This window comes from Morus notabilis, unplaced genomic scaffold, assembly GCF_000414095.1.
Source record: "Morus notabilis unplaced genomic scaffold, ASM41409v2 Scaffold115, whole genome shotgun sequence".
Classification (NCBI taxonomy): domain Eukaryota; kingdom Viridiplantae; phylum Streptophyta; class Magnoliopsida; order Rosales; family Moraceae; genus Morus; species Morus notabilis.
In genome coordinates this window covers 960,088-977,500 of record NW_010361020.1, presented here as the reverse complement: position 1 = coordinate 977,500, position 17,413 = coordinate 960,088, and the positions used below count along the sequence as shown (strand labels likewise).

The 17,413-nt window shown below is 33.4% G+C and overlaps 2 protein-coding genes across 2 annotated transcripts; both read left to right on the top strand.

Annotated features, from left to right (window-relative positions):
• The first annotated feature begins 10,804 nt into the window (after positions 1-10,804).
• Positions 10,805-13,085, top strand: LOC21409605. The gene is made up of 2 exons (XM_010097934.2): positions 10,805-11,241; positions 12,526-13,085. The coding sequence occupies exons 1-2, from the start codon at positions 10,967-10,969 to the stop codon at positions 12,977-12,979; spliced, it is 729 nt and encodes a 242-aa protein (XP_010096236.1). The 5' UTR covers positions 10,805-10,966; the 3' UTR covers positions 12,980-13,085.
• A 1,862-nt stretch (positions 13,086-14,947) lies between these two features.
• On the top strand, positions 14,948-15,673 carry LOC21409604. Its single transcript, XM_010097933.2, has one exon. The coding sequence runs from the start codon at positions 15,134-15,136 to the stop codon at positions 15,671-15,673; it is 540 nt and encodes a 179-aa protein (XP_010096235.1). The 5' UTR covers positions 14,948-15,133.
• Positions 15,674-17,413: the final 1,740 nt, after the last annotated feature.

The window sequence follows — 17,413 nt, the reverse complement described above, 5'->3', positions numbered from 1 at the left end:
AACTTGCCAGCATTAATCACCTTAGTAGCCATATCAGAAGGATTGTCTTTGATGCCAATCTTCTCAAGCCTGATTATGTCTTCTTCCACCTTTTCTCTGATGAAGTGATGCCTTACATCTATATGTTTGGTCTTCTCATGATAAGCTGGATTTTTACAGAGATGGATAGCTGATTGACTGTCAAAATAAATGGTCGTAGACCCTTTTAAGCCTTTTAATTCTGTCATTACTCCTTGAATCCAAATTGCTTCTTTGAAGACTTCAGTACCCACAATGTACTCAGCTTCTGTGCTTGACATGGCAACAACTGGCTGAAGTTGTGATTTGTAGCTTATACAATTTCCATCAAGAGTCATCATATAAGCTGAGGTTGATCGTCTTCTATCATTGTCACCTGCAAAATCAGAGTCCACAAAACCTTCCAAGACCAAGTGCTTAGATCTATACTTGTAAATTAAACCGTAGTTAATAGTAGAATTTACATATTTCAACACCCATTTCATGGCTAACCAATGATCAAGACTTGGATTAGCCATATATTTACTTAAAACACTAACAACATATGCTAAATTAGGTCTAGTGCATATCATAGAACACATTAATGAACCTACAACACTAGCATAAGGAATTTTGGTCATTTTAATTTTCTCTTCTTGAGTAGAAGGTGACTGATCTACATAGAGTTTAAAATGACCTGCAAGTGGTACCTTGACACTTTTAGAATGTTCCATAGAAAACTTCCTAACAACCTTCTTTAAATATTCTTCCTGAGATAAACATAACTTTTTCTGTTTTCTATCTCTTTTTATGTTTATACCCAAAATTCTATTTGCATTCCCTAGATCCTTCATATCAAATTCAGATCATAATAGCTTCTTAACCTTGTTAATGATAGTCATATCAGGGATGGTAATGAGCATATCATTAACATACAATAAAAGGTATACAACAGATTTAGTACTTAAATCTTTATAGTATAGACAAGAATCATAATGGCTTCTAATAAAACCAATTTGAGTAACATAGGGCTTGTTCTTTTGAGTGAAAAACTCAAAAAAATGCAACTCGAGTTACAACTTTATTCAAGTTCATGTTCTTTTAAGTTTAAACTCGAGTTTAAACTCGAGTTTAGGACTAAAACTCGAGTTCAAGTTTCCCCTTCAACTCGAACTCAAATTAATGAACAGTATTTTTTCTATTCTTAAAAATGCTATAACTTTTTCGTTTTAATTCTGATTGAGATGATTTTTTTTCTATGCGTTGACAACGAAAAGACGAATAAAACCCGACCCATATACCCTATTAAAATTTTTCATTAGCATTGAGTTTTTATTAAAATACTATCTAAATACAAATTTAAGTTTTGACTCACTCAAACACAAACTCAAAAAGATTCTTATCTCAAACCATAACTCAAATGTATACAACCAAACACAAACTCAAGTTACAAGTTCAACTCAAGTTATAACTCAAATTCAACTCAAGAATTATACTCAAGTTAAACTCCAAAAGAACAAGCCCATAGTGATCAAACCTTTTATACCATTGCCATGGAGATTGTTTAAGATCATATAGGGATTTTTTCAGTAAGCATACATGATTTTCCTTGTCTTTCTCTTCAAAACCCGGTGACTGCTTCATGTAAATAGTTTCCTTCAAGTCTCCATGGAGGAAGGCAATCTTAACGTCCATCAGGAGAATATTTATGTGTAATCAACTCCTTCTGCTTGTGTAAAACCTTTAGCAACCAGTGTCGCTTTGAATCTTTTAGGTTCTTTAGGTGTAGTTCCCTCCTTGATCTTAAAGATCCACTTACAATCCACTGGCTTTTGCTTCTTAGGTTTAGGGACTAAGATCCATGTTTTATTCTTTTCCAATGATTTGCATTTCTTCTTTCATTGCTCTCTTCCAATTTTCAGCATTTGGAGTAGAAATTGCTTCAAGAAAACTTCAGGGTTCTTGTTCTTCAACCCATTTCTGTTGTATTAAGAGCAAAAGCTATCAAGTTACCCCTTCATATCTCATCGGTGGCTTTATAATCCTCCTCGGCCTATCTCTAGTTAATTAATATTGCCCTAAGTCCTGATCAGGTACTGGTTGTTCCATTTGTGCATGAACTTCAGTTTTTTCAGTGTGATCATCTTGGGAAGATGGTTGATCTTGAGTTGGAACTTGACTTTGTGGTCGGTCAACATGTTGTTTGTGTGGTTCTTCCACCTCATGCTGCAATTCCTGAGTTTGCCTTTCTTCATTACCTGCACCATTAGAACTGAAAGCAGTATCTTTTTCTAATTTTAAGAAAGGCATATCAAACTCATTAAAGACAACATCCCTGCTAATAATCACATTATAATGTGAACCATTTCTAAGACACAATCTATATCCTTTAACACCCTCTGGATAGCCCAAAAAAATGCACTTAAGAAACCTTGGATCTAATTTACCTTCTCTCTAATGTGCATAAGCTGCACATCCAAACACTCTCAAATTTGACAGATTCAGAGGTTTGCCAGTCCAGCATTCCTTCGGTGTCTTTAAGCCAATAGGCTTACAAGGACACCTATTAATTAAGTAGCAAGCTGTAGTGATAGCCTGCCCCCAAAAGTGTTTATTAAGACCAGAACTGAAGAGCATACATCGGACCCTTTCCATTAGTGTTCTGTTCATTCTTTCTGCTATCCCATTTTGTTGGGGGGTTTTTCTTACTATTCTATGTCTTAGAATGCCTTTATCTTGATAGTACTTAGTGAAAATCTCATGACAAAATTCCATTCCATTATCAGTTCTTAATGCCTTTACCTTCTTGTTAGTGAGATTTTCTACTAATACCTTCCATTGTTTAAATTTTTTAAAACACTCATCTTTTGTTTTTAACAAGTGCACCCATACTTTCATAGAGTGATCATCTACAATAGATAGAAAGTACATGTGACCAGCAAAGGTGGCTGTCCTTTCTGGTCCCCACATATCAGCATGTATATAGTCAAGAGGCTTTTTGGCTCTATAGGATGAGACAACAAACTTTAGTCTATGTTGCTTCCCTAGCACACATTGTTCACAGAACTCCATATGCCCAATTTGACCTTTACCTAACAGTCCCTGTTTACATAATTCTTTTAAACATTTTTCACTCACATGGCTGAGTCTTTAATGCCATAGCACTGCTTGATTTTTATCTTCAACCGAGGCTGCGGTACCAGTGACTGTATGTCCTTCCAAGACATATAAGCCCTGATGTTTTCTTCCCTTTAAAACCACCATTGACCCCCTAAACACCTTTAAGACTCCACCTTCTGCCTTGTAACAGTAGCCCAAGTCGTCTAAGGCTCCCAATAAGATTAGATTTCTTCTAAGTTCAGGGATGTGCCTCACATCTTGAAGTACATGAGTGGTTCCATTCCTACGCTTCAAAGTCACCGAACCTATGCCAGCAACAGAACAAGCATAATTGTTTCCCATTAACACTCTTCTTTCATTTAATATATCATAAGAGGAGAACCACTCTCTTCTGGGGCACATATGGTATGTGCATCTCGAATCTAGGATCCATTCTTCCTCAGTCTGACTGACACTTACTACAAGCATCTCTGAACTTTCATATCCATCTTCTTGATATGCCAAAGCCGTATTATCCCCTTCAGTAGGCTGTTCTGCACATTTCTTTTTCCATTCTTTATAGAACCTTCGGATATGCCCTGGTTTATTGCAGAAGAAACACTTTCTTTAACCAGACTTTGACTTAGATATAGAGTAAGGCATGTTTTTAGACTTACCCTGATCTCTTTTCTGTGACCTTCCTCTAGAGAATAGGCCCTCATCACCTCTAGCCGACAATTCATGCTTTATCTCTAACTCTCTTGATCTCAAAGCCGACAACACATCATCCAACATCAAACTATCCCTGCCATACTTTATTGCATTCTTTACTTCCTTGAAAGATTCTGGAAGAGATATGAGCAATATCATGGCTTGATTTTCCTCTACAATTTTCTCACCGATATTAGCTAAGTCGAGTACTATCTTGTTGAATTCATCAAGATTCTTTTCTAAATTCTTATTCGGATCCATTTTAAAACAAAAGAGTCTCTCCTTGAGATAAATCTTATTTGTTAGAGACCTAGTCATATACAACTGCTCAAGTTTAAGCCATACCTTCGCAGTCGTATCTTCTTCACTGACTTGCCGAAGTACGTTGTCCGAGAGATAGAGAATAATCGTTGAATATGCAATTTCTTGCATATTGGCCTTTTCAACATCAGTGCCTTGAACATCCTTCATGTCTCCGAGAGCCTTGGCCACCTTTTGTTGAATTAATATAGCCCTCAGTTTCTTACGCCATAACCTAAAATCCCCAGAGCCATCAAACTTTTTCAGTTTGAATTTTGCGGTGCCCATGTTTTTTGATTTCGCCAAGATCTTGATCAAGATGAATCAAGATTCCAATTGAGTTTTCAATGTTCTTGAATTTATGACGAGAAAATCCTCAGCTTTGATACCACTGTTGGAGCGATTCCAACTCAAACCTACGAAATTAATGAATACAACAGAAATCAAATGCACAGATGTTTGTTTTACCGAGGCTTGGGATCTCTCCCTACGTCCCCGTTGAGCTCGTCCGCAGGCAAGCTCTTTCCACTAAATCAAAGAAAGCGATTACACCCCCAATCCCCACAATTACAGAGATTTCCCAAACACAAAGATAACCCACACTCAGAGAAGAAATAAGCCAATCCCAAACAAGAAGAATACCCAGTGGAGAACAAACTCTAATTTTTCCAGATTCTCTCGTTCCCAAATGCTCTAGATTTCTCTCTCACCACAAAACCATGAGTTTCTCTCTCTACAAATCTCTCTCTAGAATACAGAAGATGATCTGGAAGACTCTCGATCTAAGGCCAAAGGGATATACATATATCAACTAATATTGCTAAAAGCTTATATTACACGTGTCAAACTTTGGCATGCCTAATTTCCTTAAGGTGGTTTACTACTCTTTTCTCCAACAAATGACACACTTCTGTGAGATGTAGAACACTTTCTTTGTGAGTGTCATTTTCTGAGATTATTCTTACAGTAATCCCATAGAAATACATGGGATAGCAATTCCGTTCTAATTGGTTTTCCTCTTTCTTATATATACATATTAAACGTTGTTTATTTGTTATGCAAAAATAATACTTAAAAGGTTGATTGGTATCTCTCATCCTAGTGTTCTTAATTCATGCACAAAAAACCAATCCTATCAAGTATATATCTACTATAAGACCAATCCTGTATCTAGTTTAATCTAGCATATCAAACACAAGAGAGTAGAAAATTTAAAGCTTGGAGCAAATTTCCGAATCATATTCACTGTTCCCCTTTCCAATCATGCAAATTAAAGTACGTACCCTTTAAAAAAAAAAAAATTAAAGTACGTACAGTGCTTTTCAGCCAATAAATTCAAAAAGACAAAAATTCAATTATCACATAGATGATCACTTGCACTTAGTTGGAATATTCCAGATGTTTCTTTAATTTGTAACAAAAGAAACAAGGGAAAATTTATTTTTAGTACCTTGTATCAATGTGTAATATCGATAAAAGAGTTTGATACATTTTATTTTTAATAATTTTGCGTCGGTATTTCGACTTGTTAAATTTTTTTTTTTTTTTTTTTTAGTTTTTCGGGGCTGTTTTTTGGATAAAAAAAAAAAAAATTACCCTTATTATTAAATATCATATGTTGACTGGACAAAATTATCCTTCTTTGTGGTGAAGACGTATCAAGAAGGGCGTAACTATCAACTAGTGCGAAATAATAAAAAGGCATCTTCAGGTTGGATTGCAAGGAAGTTGGCTAATGAATTCAAAGCTATTTAATAATAATAAGAGAAATTTTGTCTTTTCGTGTCCCAAAAAAGTACCTTAGGGTATCAAAAAAAAGATTTTCTAAAAGTTTAAAGTATCGACATGAAATTATTAAAAATATCGGATACCAAACTCATATTTTAATATAACACATGATACTAAAATGAAATTTTCTCAATAAACAAAAGAATTAGTATGGAGAGAAACAAATTTTTGAGGAATTACATTGACATTATTGGTCAGCAGATTTTTTGTTTGATTCTTATAATTTCTGGCCTTTTTTTTTTTTTTACTCTGATCATTATAATTTTCTAGCTTGTCCAATGTCTAAGGCCCTCTTCTTGAGTGGATGGAGTACAAATTCTTTTCGGCCAATAGTTATCACTTTCTCAAACGTATAGTCAACACCAAAATTAAATCCACTTGGCACACACATGACACACCTTAACAACATAAAGACATATTCTCATTTTTTAGAGTGCCAAATACAGACTTTATTTCACACACATGATATTATATCCTCTTAGTGTTAACTCAATTTTCTCAACTAAATAATAGCAACTCACTTTTTTCTTATTTATTTACAAGAGTGTCATCTTTAGATTTAACTCCTATAATTACCCTACTTGTGTTACTTTGTACATGCACTTTAGCACTACCTCACGTTTTTTCTTTTGTTTTATTTATTTATTTTTTTTAACTCTAAAGTCTAACCCCAACTACCTCACATTTCTTTGGTTTTTGTTTTGTTTTGTTTTGTTTTTTGTTTTTTTTTTTCAACTCCCTCACTGCCTTTCGTATGCTAGTTTGTTATATGCTAAGTAGCTGATACGAAAATAAGAAAAGAAAAACTCTATTTTCATATTAAAAGATAGAAAACAAAAATATTCGATTTAAATATAAAACTGATAGAAGACAAAAATATAATATCCAAATAAAAACAACGGACGATTGAAATCAAGTCAAATATAACAAAATGTATCAACTTCAGAGGCAATGACCAGGAAAAAGGGTTAGGAAAAAAAAAAGAAAAAAAAGGGCAAAAAAAAAAAAAAAAAAAAAAACTCAAAACGCGCGCAAATTGGTAAAATGATACGTAAAATAGAAAATTATGAAATGGAAACATTATTATATTTATATAACAAAAGTTGTCAATAAAAAAAAAAAAGAAGAAAACAAACATGTAGCATTTCACTGATAAACACTTACGGCAAAAAAAAAAAAAAAAAAATTGATAAATTGATCTTCATATACCTCATTACCGGAAATGCTAGACACAATTTTTTAGCATATCATGGAGTCACTACAAGAAAAAGGGCTATTAGCGACGACAAAAAGTTGTTGCAAAAAATACAAAGTCGTCGCAAATAAATTTTTAGCGACCATTTTTCGTCGCAAACCTGTCACCGCAATTGATTCGTCGCAAAAATAATTTTTGCGACGACAAGCAGTCGTCGCAATTATATTTGCGACGACAATCGTCGCAAATGAGTCGCTGTAATTATTTCGTCAGTTCCATTATTAAGATGACATGACATTGAGTATTTGCGACAACATTTAGCGAATTAAGTCATCACAAAAGATGCATAATTAGCTGACTTGGCTTATATGTTTTGCGACCACATTTGTCGTCGCAAATAATATTTTAATTTTTTATTTATTTTTTGCAGACTGCGTCTAGATCTGCGTTTATCTTTCTCCCTCCATCCGATGCTACAAATATTATAAGAAAAATAATTAAATACATAATGCGATTTAAATAAAAAAATATATAATTAAACATTACGAGTATACTTACAAAAGTCTGCTCAGCTTTGGGATTAACCCAAGTATCTACACAACGATGCATATCGCCGCAGTTATCGATGACGGACATCGGCTGTTGAGTCCCTGTGGTAGACTGCATAGTAGTTTAAATGTATATGAATATAGTGTAATCGATTATCAAATTAACATTTATATTGAATAAACTATTAACAAATACTTACTTTCTTCTTGCGATGTTGACAGTACAACAGCCGACCATGAAAACTTGACCACTTTTGGTTGCTACGATTAAGTTTATTAATTCCTGACTTTTTCTATTTATGATTACATTCAACGTTAGCGTTAGTAAAATTAACCTTTATTATATATAATAAAATAACATATAAAAGAGATATAATTACCTGAAACTTGTCAAACATAAATCTATCGCAGCAACGATTCCCGTGATCTGGATTCCTGAGGTTTTTAGGAGGGTGGGCCCTAACAACACTCTCATTTTCTGAACCACCAAGATCTTTGAAATAGTCATGGAGGTCGCTTTTCCAATCCTTATAACATATTGTAGCCTCCCTGTCGACCACATACCTAATTATACCATCGTCGCGGTCATAATCGAGGTTGAACCATTCCTGTAATACAATATAAACATGTTAAATGATTTTATTATATTGAAATTTAGATTAAATTAAAAAACAATGAAGTAAAATAATTTATATCAGCAGGCGCCGCTGAATCTCTCTCTTATGCTGGATGTCCACGTCATTCCAAGCATTGTGGAAAGGTTTATAGAAATCCCTAACATGGATTCCAACAACATTATTGAACCAGGTGCCATAGTTTCCAATTGCCTTCTAAGTACCTACACGTTTGTTAAACATGGGGGAGATCTTTCCTTCCTTTGCCACTCTGGCTGCGATTTCGTGAACCTTAGCTTTCCCTCGACCTCCACGATGTCATCGAGGTACGACATCGGGTGCTGTAGAATTAAATATATTTAGTGATCATATAATATTGATGTAATCAATTTAACAAATTTATAATTATGTTCTAACATACTAGACTCACAGTGTGATGGCAACCTATAAGGATTGGGTGGAGGCTGGGCTCCCCCTAATGAGCCAGCACATATAGTGACTAGGCCAGACATGATTGCCTGTTATGACGTTTTATCAAATTTTATGAAAATTAACACAAATTATATTGTAATATGTCTTTAACATTCTATTAACTATTTTATAATATTTATTTTTAATTTTTTAATTAATAATATAATACTAATTAAAATTTCCATCTAAATTTTTTAATCATCATATATATAATTCATTATTTTTAACTTCCTAATATTTCCATAGGTCACCTATTTTTTAATCATCATTAAATAAAATTTATAAAAATTTTAATCTAATTACCACAAATTTCAATTTCAATTCTATTTTACAATTCACAATTCTAACTCTAAAACCACAAACTAAATTCAAAACAAAACCACAAACTACAACCAAAATACCAAAATCAATTTATAAAATACTAAAATATTAACTTACAAATTCCAAACCCACAAATACCGCGGGAGTTGAAAAACGGTATGGCAGCAGGGTTGGGAGGGCGACGACGGCTGGAAAACGATGACGACTAAAAGGAACCTCTTTTGAAAAATGTGATTCCAAAATTTAATGAAAAATCAAAACCATTATTTTTCATTTTTTACTGACTAAAAGTAAAAAGTTCTCTACCAAAGGAGCCCAACCTTAAACGTACTCAGTTATATGTAGCTCATATACAAATATGCGCATAAATCTTTTGTACAATTATTTCAATTTATTGTATGGACTAGGGATGCCTGATGATATAGCTTTAATTAGTTGAGAATGTTCAGCGATAAACAATAAACCACTAATTAACTTTACCGTAAAAAGTGTATCAATGTTGGGAATCAGTTCCTTATGACTATTTCATGCATGGATATATAAGCATATGTTAGGCACTAAGTTAAAGGAACAAATGGAATTGGATAACATTACTAAACTAATAAGCTAAGCAATTCTCTCGTAGAAGCAATTGAGACTTGAGAGGTTAGAAATATAATTCCAAGAAATGGAATTGGTTCTTCCACGTCATTCTTACTTGTAAGAATGATAAATGAGTTATTCTTTTTATTACGATAATATCAATCCAGTACTATTGCATATTATATGTTGGGTCCATATGATTCAATAAATATCATCCATTATGCTATGGATATGACGGATCTCTTTTTGCAGTTTATACTCAAATAGAACGGCTAACGTACGTTATTTAAAAAGTCAAAGAAAAATTGTTTTTTTAATACCTAATATTATTTAACTTTATTGTTTTTTTTATCATGGCAAATTAAGCAATCTAGAATATGACCTACATAATATACCTATATTATCATAATTAACCAGCTTTTTGGAAGCTTATATCATCATTCTCATTCTCCTACATAAATATTCGGAGATTTCCAGTAAGTGCATGGTTCTTCTAGTATTATCATTCCTTGATTCCTTGCTTTATTGACATAACCTGTCTTATTTTATTTTATTTTTTTGGCTGGAAATATCAGTTAAATATTAGTTAGTTAAATATCAGTTAAATGACAAATTTGGGACGTCTTAATTAAATACCAGATTGTTATCATGTTCCTTAAAAATTTTATTATCATGTCTAGACTAAATCCATTATATAATTGTAGGGCCACCGAAATAATTAGAAATTGATTAGTTAGTTAACCTTATATTTGATATATCCTTTAATTTGCTCAAATATTTCATTTTCTCTACCGTCTCTGATCTTCCTTCATAGCTAATTAATCAAGGTGTGCGTGTGTGAGTCAAACTAATTATTATTATTTTTTGTTGTCTAAGCGCATGTTTTCAGTGCCCATCATTTAACAATTTGTAACATATTACATATATAGTCACAATTAAAGAAAAATCTGATAAATATATAATTGGTATTTGGTAAAAGCGAAAATTCGTATATATTCTTAGGTACGTTGACATGACTAAAACATATGCCTTCTGTCTGTTCTTTCCCTTCCTTGACGTGGGGATTCCCATGCACACTCATTTTACCACCATCCCAAAGCATAATTCCAATTCCCTTATACTTGCTTAAACCTCAAGCCAACACAATATTAAAACCCCATAACAAAAAACAACTTAAATTATACCAACTTTCTAGATTTCCAAATATACATCTATCGCCTTTATCGTCTAACATAAACAAATTACCAACCCTCATGCACGCCACCATTATATACACCTATATTCCTCCAAATTTCTTATTTCCTTGCAGATAGAACCACCCCCCCCAAAACAAAAAGACCATGAAATACAACGAAATTTCCCACTTTAGCCACCCCCAACACAAACTCAAGTTTGAGTACTCCGAATTTCCTTTCAAGTGTGACGGCTGCAAGGAGGCCGGTATTGGCTCCCGTTACAAGTGCGCCTACTGCGATTTCGACCTCCACACGCACTGCGCCATCCCGTCGCCGACCATCTCCCACCCTTTCTACACTAAGTGCTCCTTTCGGTTCCTCTCCCGCCCGCCTGGCGACGCGCCACGCTACTGCAACGCCTGCGAGAAGGATGTGACCGGGTTAGACGTTTATGATCAATTATTTTCTTCATATACATATATATATATATATATATATTTTGAGTTTAGTCTCTATCATCTAAATTACTCGCAAATAAATACAGCCTAGTGGATTTTTAGATCATTTTCCTCGTTGTTGAGGACGTCCCCTAAGAGCATGCAGGTAGTTTTGTGTTTGTGATATTTTTTATTGATAACTGTCTTGTATTTCTATTGAGTTGTTCAAGGGGATTTCGTGGCATTTTTAATTCAATGCCTTGTGTTTTTAGTAAGCTGTTTGATTAATAATTGAAAAACGTCAAATGTTACAAGTTGACAATTACAGCTCCTTTTTCAACCAATGATAAATTATATATCTTGTAAAAATATAGGTACATGTACTCCTAATAATTAACTATGATTTTCATATATCTGATTATTAATAATAATATTTATAGTGTTAACATTTACAAGTCACATTACTTTCTTTAATAACTAATTTTAAGATGAGATAGAATATTTTGATACTATCTGTTACATTGAAACATCTTAAAAATACTTCGACTTTTCAATAATATAAAAATGATACCTTCAAGTTAAAAAAAAAAAAAACTTTTCGGTACCCTGAAGTTGTTTTTTGGAACAAAAAATGTCTTATATATAAATTAAAAAACTAAACTATTTCAACATATTCAAAAGATAATTTATATTTAAACTTGATTATGAAATAAATTAATTACAAGGGTATGCAAGACATTTTAGGTCTCAAAAAATAACCTCACGATATGAAAAGATATTTTTTCTTTTTAACTTGAAAGTATGGTTATTATATGATAAAAAGACAAGATAGCTTTGACATGTTTTAATATAACAAAGAGTTTCAAAATGATTTTATCTCTTTTAAGACTTATAATTCTGAAATAGAGAAATTATACAACCCAACATACCGGTTGTGAAATAGGATCATGTCGAGCCTCCCAACATGTGGGCCCCACTCCCTCTCTCAAACCCCTCATAACATTGATTTTAATTTATATTTTGAGTCATTGTTACACCATTGATCATTCACCTATCCAATATTTATCTATCAATTTTAAGACTCACATAACACAAACATCTACACATAATAATTAGGTGCTATGCTTTTTTGCCTAGTTAAAAAATTAAATTGCACTTCCTTTTGCATAGTAATAAAAGCAATATTAAAAAACATAATAAGAATAATGTATTTATATTAGCTTACTCTATAACTAATTGTCCCTAATTAAGGAGATACTTATGAATAATTAATTGTTGGATTAACAGATTCGTGTACCACTGCACCTCATGCGGGTTCGACCTCCACCCCTGCTGCGCCAAGCTCCCGATGGTGCTCGACGACGGCGAGACGAAGCTCTACCTCTACCGCAAAGTAAGCTCGTCGTGCCACCGCTGCGGGAGGAAAGGCCGGAGCTGGAGCTACCGGTCGTCGTGCAAGAAATACAATCTACACGTGGCGTGTGTGAGAGAGATGCTCATGGAGAGCTGGTCGGAGATTTATGCCGGCCGAGCTGGGAGGGGGTCGACTATGAGGAAACTTGAGACGAGGATTCCCAGTCTCAAGAACACGCTCCAAACGCATCACCGGAGAGGGAAGGGGAAGGTAAAGAAGTGCTGCGAGATGGCGGGGCTGGCCGTGCAGTTCGTCATCTCCGCCGTGTTGGGAGATCCCACAGCTCTCATCGCCGGCCTTATTGGGACGTTGATTTCACGAGCGTAATGTGATGGATTGATATGGTTTGGTTACCAGTTCTAGTAGTAAAATATGTGAATTATAACCATAATATTACAAGTAATAACAATCTGCTTCAATGAATTAGAATGGATTTAGTTTGAGTACAACGTTATCTATGATTAATTTTTAGCTATACATACATATATGTTCAATTGGCGGATTACATAACCCTCATTTTTCTAACAAATACTTGTGAGACAGCTTTTGAATTTAGGTAATAGAAAAATTGAAGTAAAAGCTATAAAATTTTTCAGTTGGTGTTTGGATCCAATTTTTGAAAGTGCTTATTAGAATTATGAGCGAATATGATGTTTAATATTTTGTTAAGTTATAAAAATAGTAGAGTAATTTAAGTTTATAAAATCTTATTAAAGTTTTGATACAAATTTTAAAGTCTTTTTAAAAGATTTTTTTAATTAAAAAAACTCCTTTTATATTTTCAGAAATCAAATTTCGGACTGAAAATTAATAGCAAACATTTTTTGAGAAATCAATGCTAGACACTAGAAAGCATAGTAAAGTTAATTTGGACTCCGAGCTAGTTTTGAATTTGAAATGCCAAAAAATTTACCAAAAGTCATGGCACCTTCCGAAATTTGATCCTTTTTTTTTTAATTTTTTTAAAGACGAAATTTGATTTTGTTTGAAGCTCGAAAAATGATAAAAAAAACAAATTAATTGGGTCCTACTTAATAAGAGATATCGGGTTTTGATTGACAGTTGTTTCAGGTATTACACTTCATACAAAAGCTTTATAATGGATTGTTATTATTATTATTTGGATAAGAGAATTTCTAAGAAGTTGAATAAGACCCCACTTTAGAGTTTATCGGAATAAAGTGATAAAGAAAAAGAGACGAAAAGTAGGCGGGGTTTAATAATTAAGGAGAGTGTCTGCTTCCATGGCATTTTGCTTCTCTCCTAGTGAATCTACCAAGACGAGACAAACTGAGAAATATTTTCCTAATTAATAAGTCATAGTGAAGCAAATATAACTACTGCAGTTACATTTTCACTTCTCCTTGTAATATATATAAGATTAAAGCAACATTTAGATTAAGGGCTTTTGGTTTTAGAAAATACAATTGAATTCAGGGAAAAGATTCTGCCCCCATCCAAAAAGAAAAGATACATCTGATATTTCTTTCTTTAAGGAAATTAGATTTAATCATAAAAAAAATTGTTTTTTAATATTCTATATTTCTTATTTGACCCATATTACGCAGGTATAGATGACATGTGTGAGATGCGACACGCATAAAATTTGCTTTGAGGCCATCAGAACTATAAATTTTCTCTCTAATTGACTAAATACTCTGCTTCTTATAATTAATTTATCCTGGAAACATTTTTTAAATTGAATACGAATCTTTTCTTAAGCTCTACAAGGAAAGAAAAAAGAAATTAAGATCGAATATTGTAGCTACAATACATTGCCTCTCTATTATTTAACATTATATAGTCCTATCAAGGAAATGTGTATAGGGAAGAATATTATAAACAAATCGAAAAAATGGCGAAGAATCCCATGTGGAGATCTATCGAAAACTAAACGCCAATTAGTCAAAAACGTTCCAATCGCTTTGATCATGATTAACTAAGTCTATTAATTAATAGGATGATTCTCACTAGTGTCTCCAACTTTGGGGCCATTCCCTATTTGCCACTCAAATTTTAAAAATTCTCATTTTATATATGTTAAATTCTAAATTAGTTATATTTAGTCCCTTTTAAAAAAAAATGGTAAAAATGGAGAAAAAAAGGGAGGTAATGGGATCACATAATTTTTCAATTAAAATTTCTGTTAAAAACAAATGTAAAAAGATCACACACCATATTTAACTCTCTCCATGCTGATTTGATTCTAACATAAATTCTAACAAAAAGAGTTAAGGTGTGACTAATTCAAATTTCAGAATGCAAAATGAAGAGTTTTTAAATGTCGGGGAAAAATTAGGATTAACTCCAAAATTTAGCCGCCGTGCTGTTGCAAGATTAACCCTAATTAATAATTTGATCAAATCTACAGCATCAACGCGTACAAGTTTTTTGTCTCCAATATGATCTGATCCACAATCCAACCATATAATCATATAATATATGCCAAATTAAGAAAGCACATATACGATCATATTATACATGGGCAATAATATTTGTAACTCTCACCAGTCGACATCCGTAGCCACCGTGAAGCTGATTCTCGAAGATGGACAACTCAGGGAATTCTCACAGCCCGTTAAGGTCTCTCAGGTTCTTCACAATAATTCCACAAGCTTCGTATGCGACTCCGACGACATGGATTTCGGGGAGTTTATTTCCGCCGTTGATGATGATGAAGAGCTTCAGCTAGGTCAGCTTTATTTTGTGCTTCCGTTGGCCTGTTTGAACCGTCCGGTTCTGGCGGAGGAGTTGGCGGCTTTGGCCTTAAAGGCAAGCGAGGCGCTTAGAAAGTTGAAAGGCGGCAGGGGGCCGGCGAGGTGCTGTGGAGATAAAGGGGTGGAGACCTTGGAGTTTGCCATCAAGAAGGATGTCCGAATGGCGGAAACCGTTGGCGGCTACGGTGGTGATCGGACGAGAGAGTTTGAGAGAGGGCGAAGAGGGAGAGGGAGAGGAAGAGGAGGTGGTAGGGTTGAACGACAGCGTTTTGTTGCGGAGTTGAGTCTGATTGTGGAGGAGTAATTAGTGAAGGAGGCAATATGAGGTTTTGCGTGGCATGCATGATACTTATAATTACCATGATCTTAGTTAGTGATCATGGGTTGGCGATAACAAATTTCCATTCAATTTCTTGAGAATATTTGTTTGGTTAGTCAGTATATGGATATTTTCTCAAAATTGTATATGCCTGTAATTACATTGCATATACATAATTCCTTGATTTATTCAATGATATAGCTATACTAGATATATTAATTTCATATCAATGACATTTAGCTTATTTCATCCTATAAATAAATGAAAATAATTCCTAAGTTAATGTGTTCAATCATATAATTTTATTGCATGATCAGTTATTAACATTGCTTTAATATATTACTACAGATGGGGAATCCACATGTCAAGGTAGTTATTGATTGGATCAGGTTTTATTGCCCATGATATTATGTTAATTAATTTAAGGTTTCTAATGATAATCACGAGAATAGATTACTGCAGGTTTAATAATATTTTTCCCTTTCTGCAGGAGTTTTTAGTGTTCTTTTTCCTTTTTCTTATAGCATGGCCACTGTTCGTTCATTCCTTAACTCCTTGATGATCGTAGTAATCTATTTTAGTAATGAAATCCTTCCTATCATTAGGGGGTCCAAACTATAGTCTATATATATACATATTAGTTAAAAACAAAGATATATATTTACATACAAACTTATCCTGGAATATACAAGTATATATTTATAAATATCGACTATTTTGCTTTGATCAATACCCCATATATCTCAAGCAATTTTCTTTTATACATGTCAAACACGTGGAATCACAACGAATGTTGTCATCATGAGGACAGCAAGCATGATCAAATCACTCTACAAATTAACAACATCGCTATGGCATATTTATTGTACTTACTATACTAAACAAAAACCTTTTGCAGTTAGTGATTTGCCATCATATAATTAACGTCCTTGGCCTAAATAGTCATTGTTGTCTTGTGGTTTAATAAGATGCATACAAAACAACGAAACAACTAGGAAAGTAAAACTTACAAAAACAAACAAAACAAAAGAGAAGCATACAAAACAACGAAACAACTAGGAAAGTAAAACTTACAAAAACAAACAAAACAAAAGAACAAACTACAACTAGGTAAGTAATACTTAAAAGAACAAACAAACTAAGAAAGTATTAAGAAAGAAAAGGGGTTACAGTTCATCAATAAGAAAATGCCCAGCACTTTCCTAACGGCAAGAATGAGAGGACAGCCTATAACAAGGCAGATACGGACATATTATAGAAAAAGCTGGCCAATAATTGAGATCACATATAGCAAACTTCCATGCAGTTGGGTCCCCAAAAACAACAAGAAATATGAAAGAGATCCACATGATAATTTTACAACGCGGAACATAAAAGACCAATAGCAAGGAATTAATTCTGTTATATACCATTAATTAATAGATTGATGTAGCAATAAGATGTGTTTCTTTTGTCTCCTCTCAAGCTGCATTCAGGTTTAATACTTCATAGTTCATAATCTTAATTGAAGACTCCTATCTTGGTTAATGTATTGAGCATCATTGAATGTGTGGTGGTATGAGCGAAAACTAAGCCTATCTTTTAAATAAAATTGAGTCATGTCATTTTCATTTTATTGGTGGATTCATGAATTTCTAAATTGACAAATTAATTGGGGACGTGGTGACACCAACCAATAATCCCTTTGTTTCTTTAAAAAATAATTCTATTATATATAAATATATA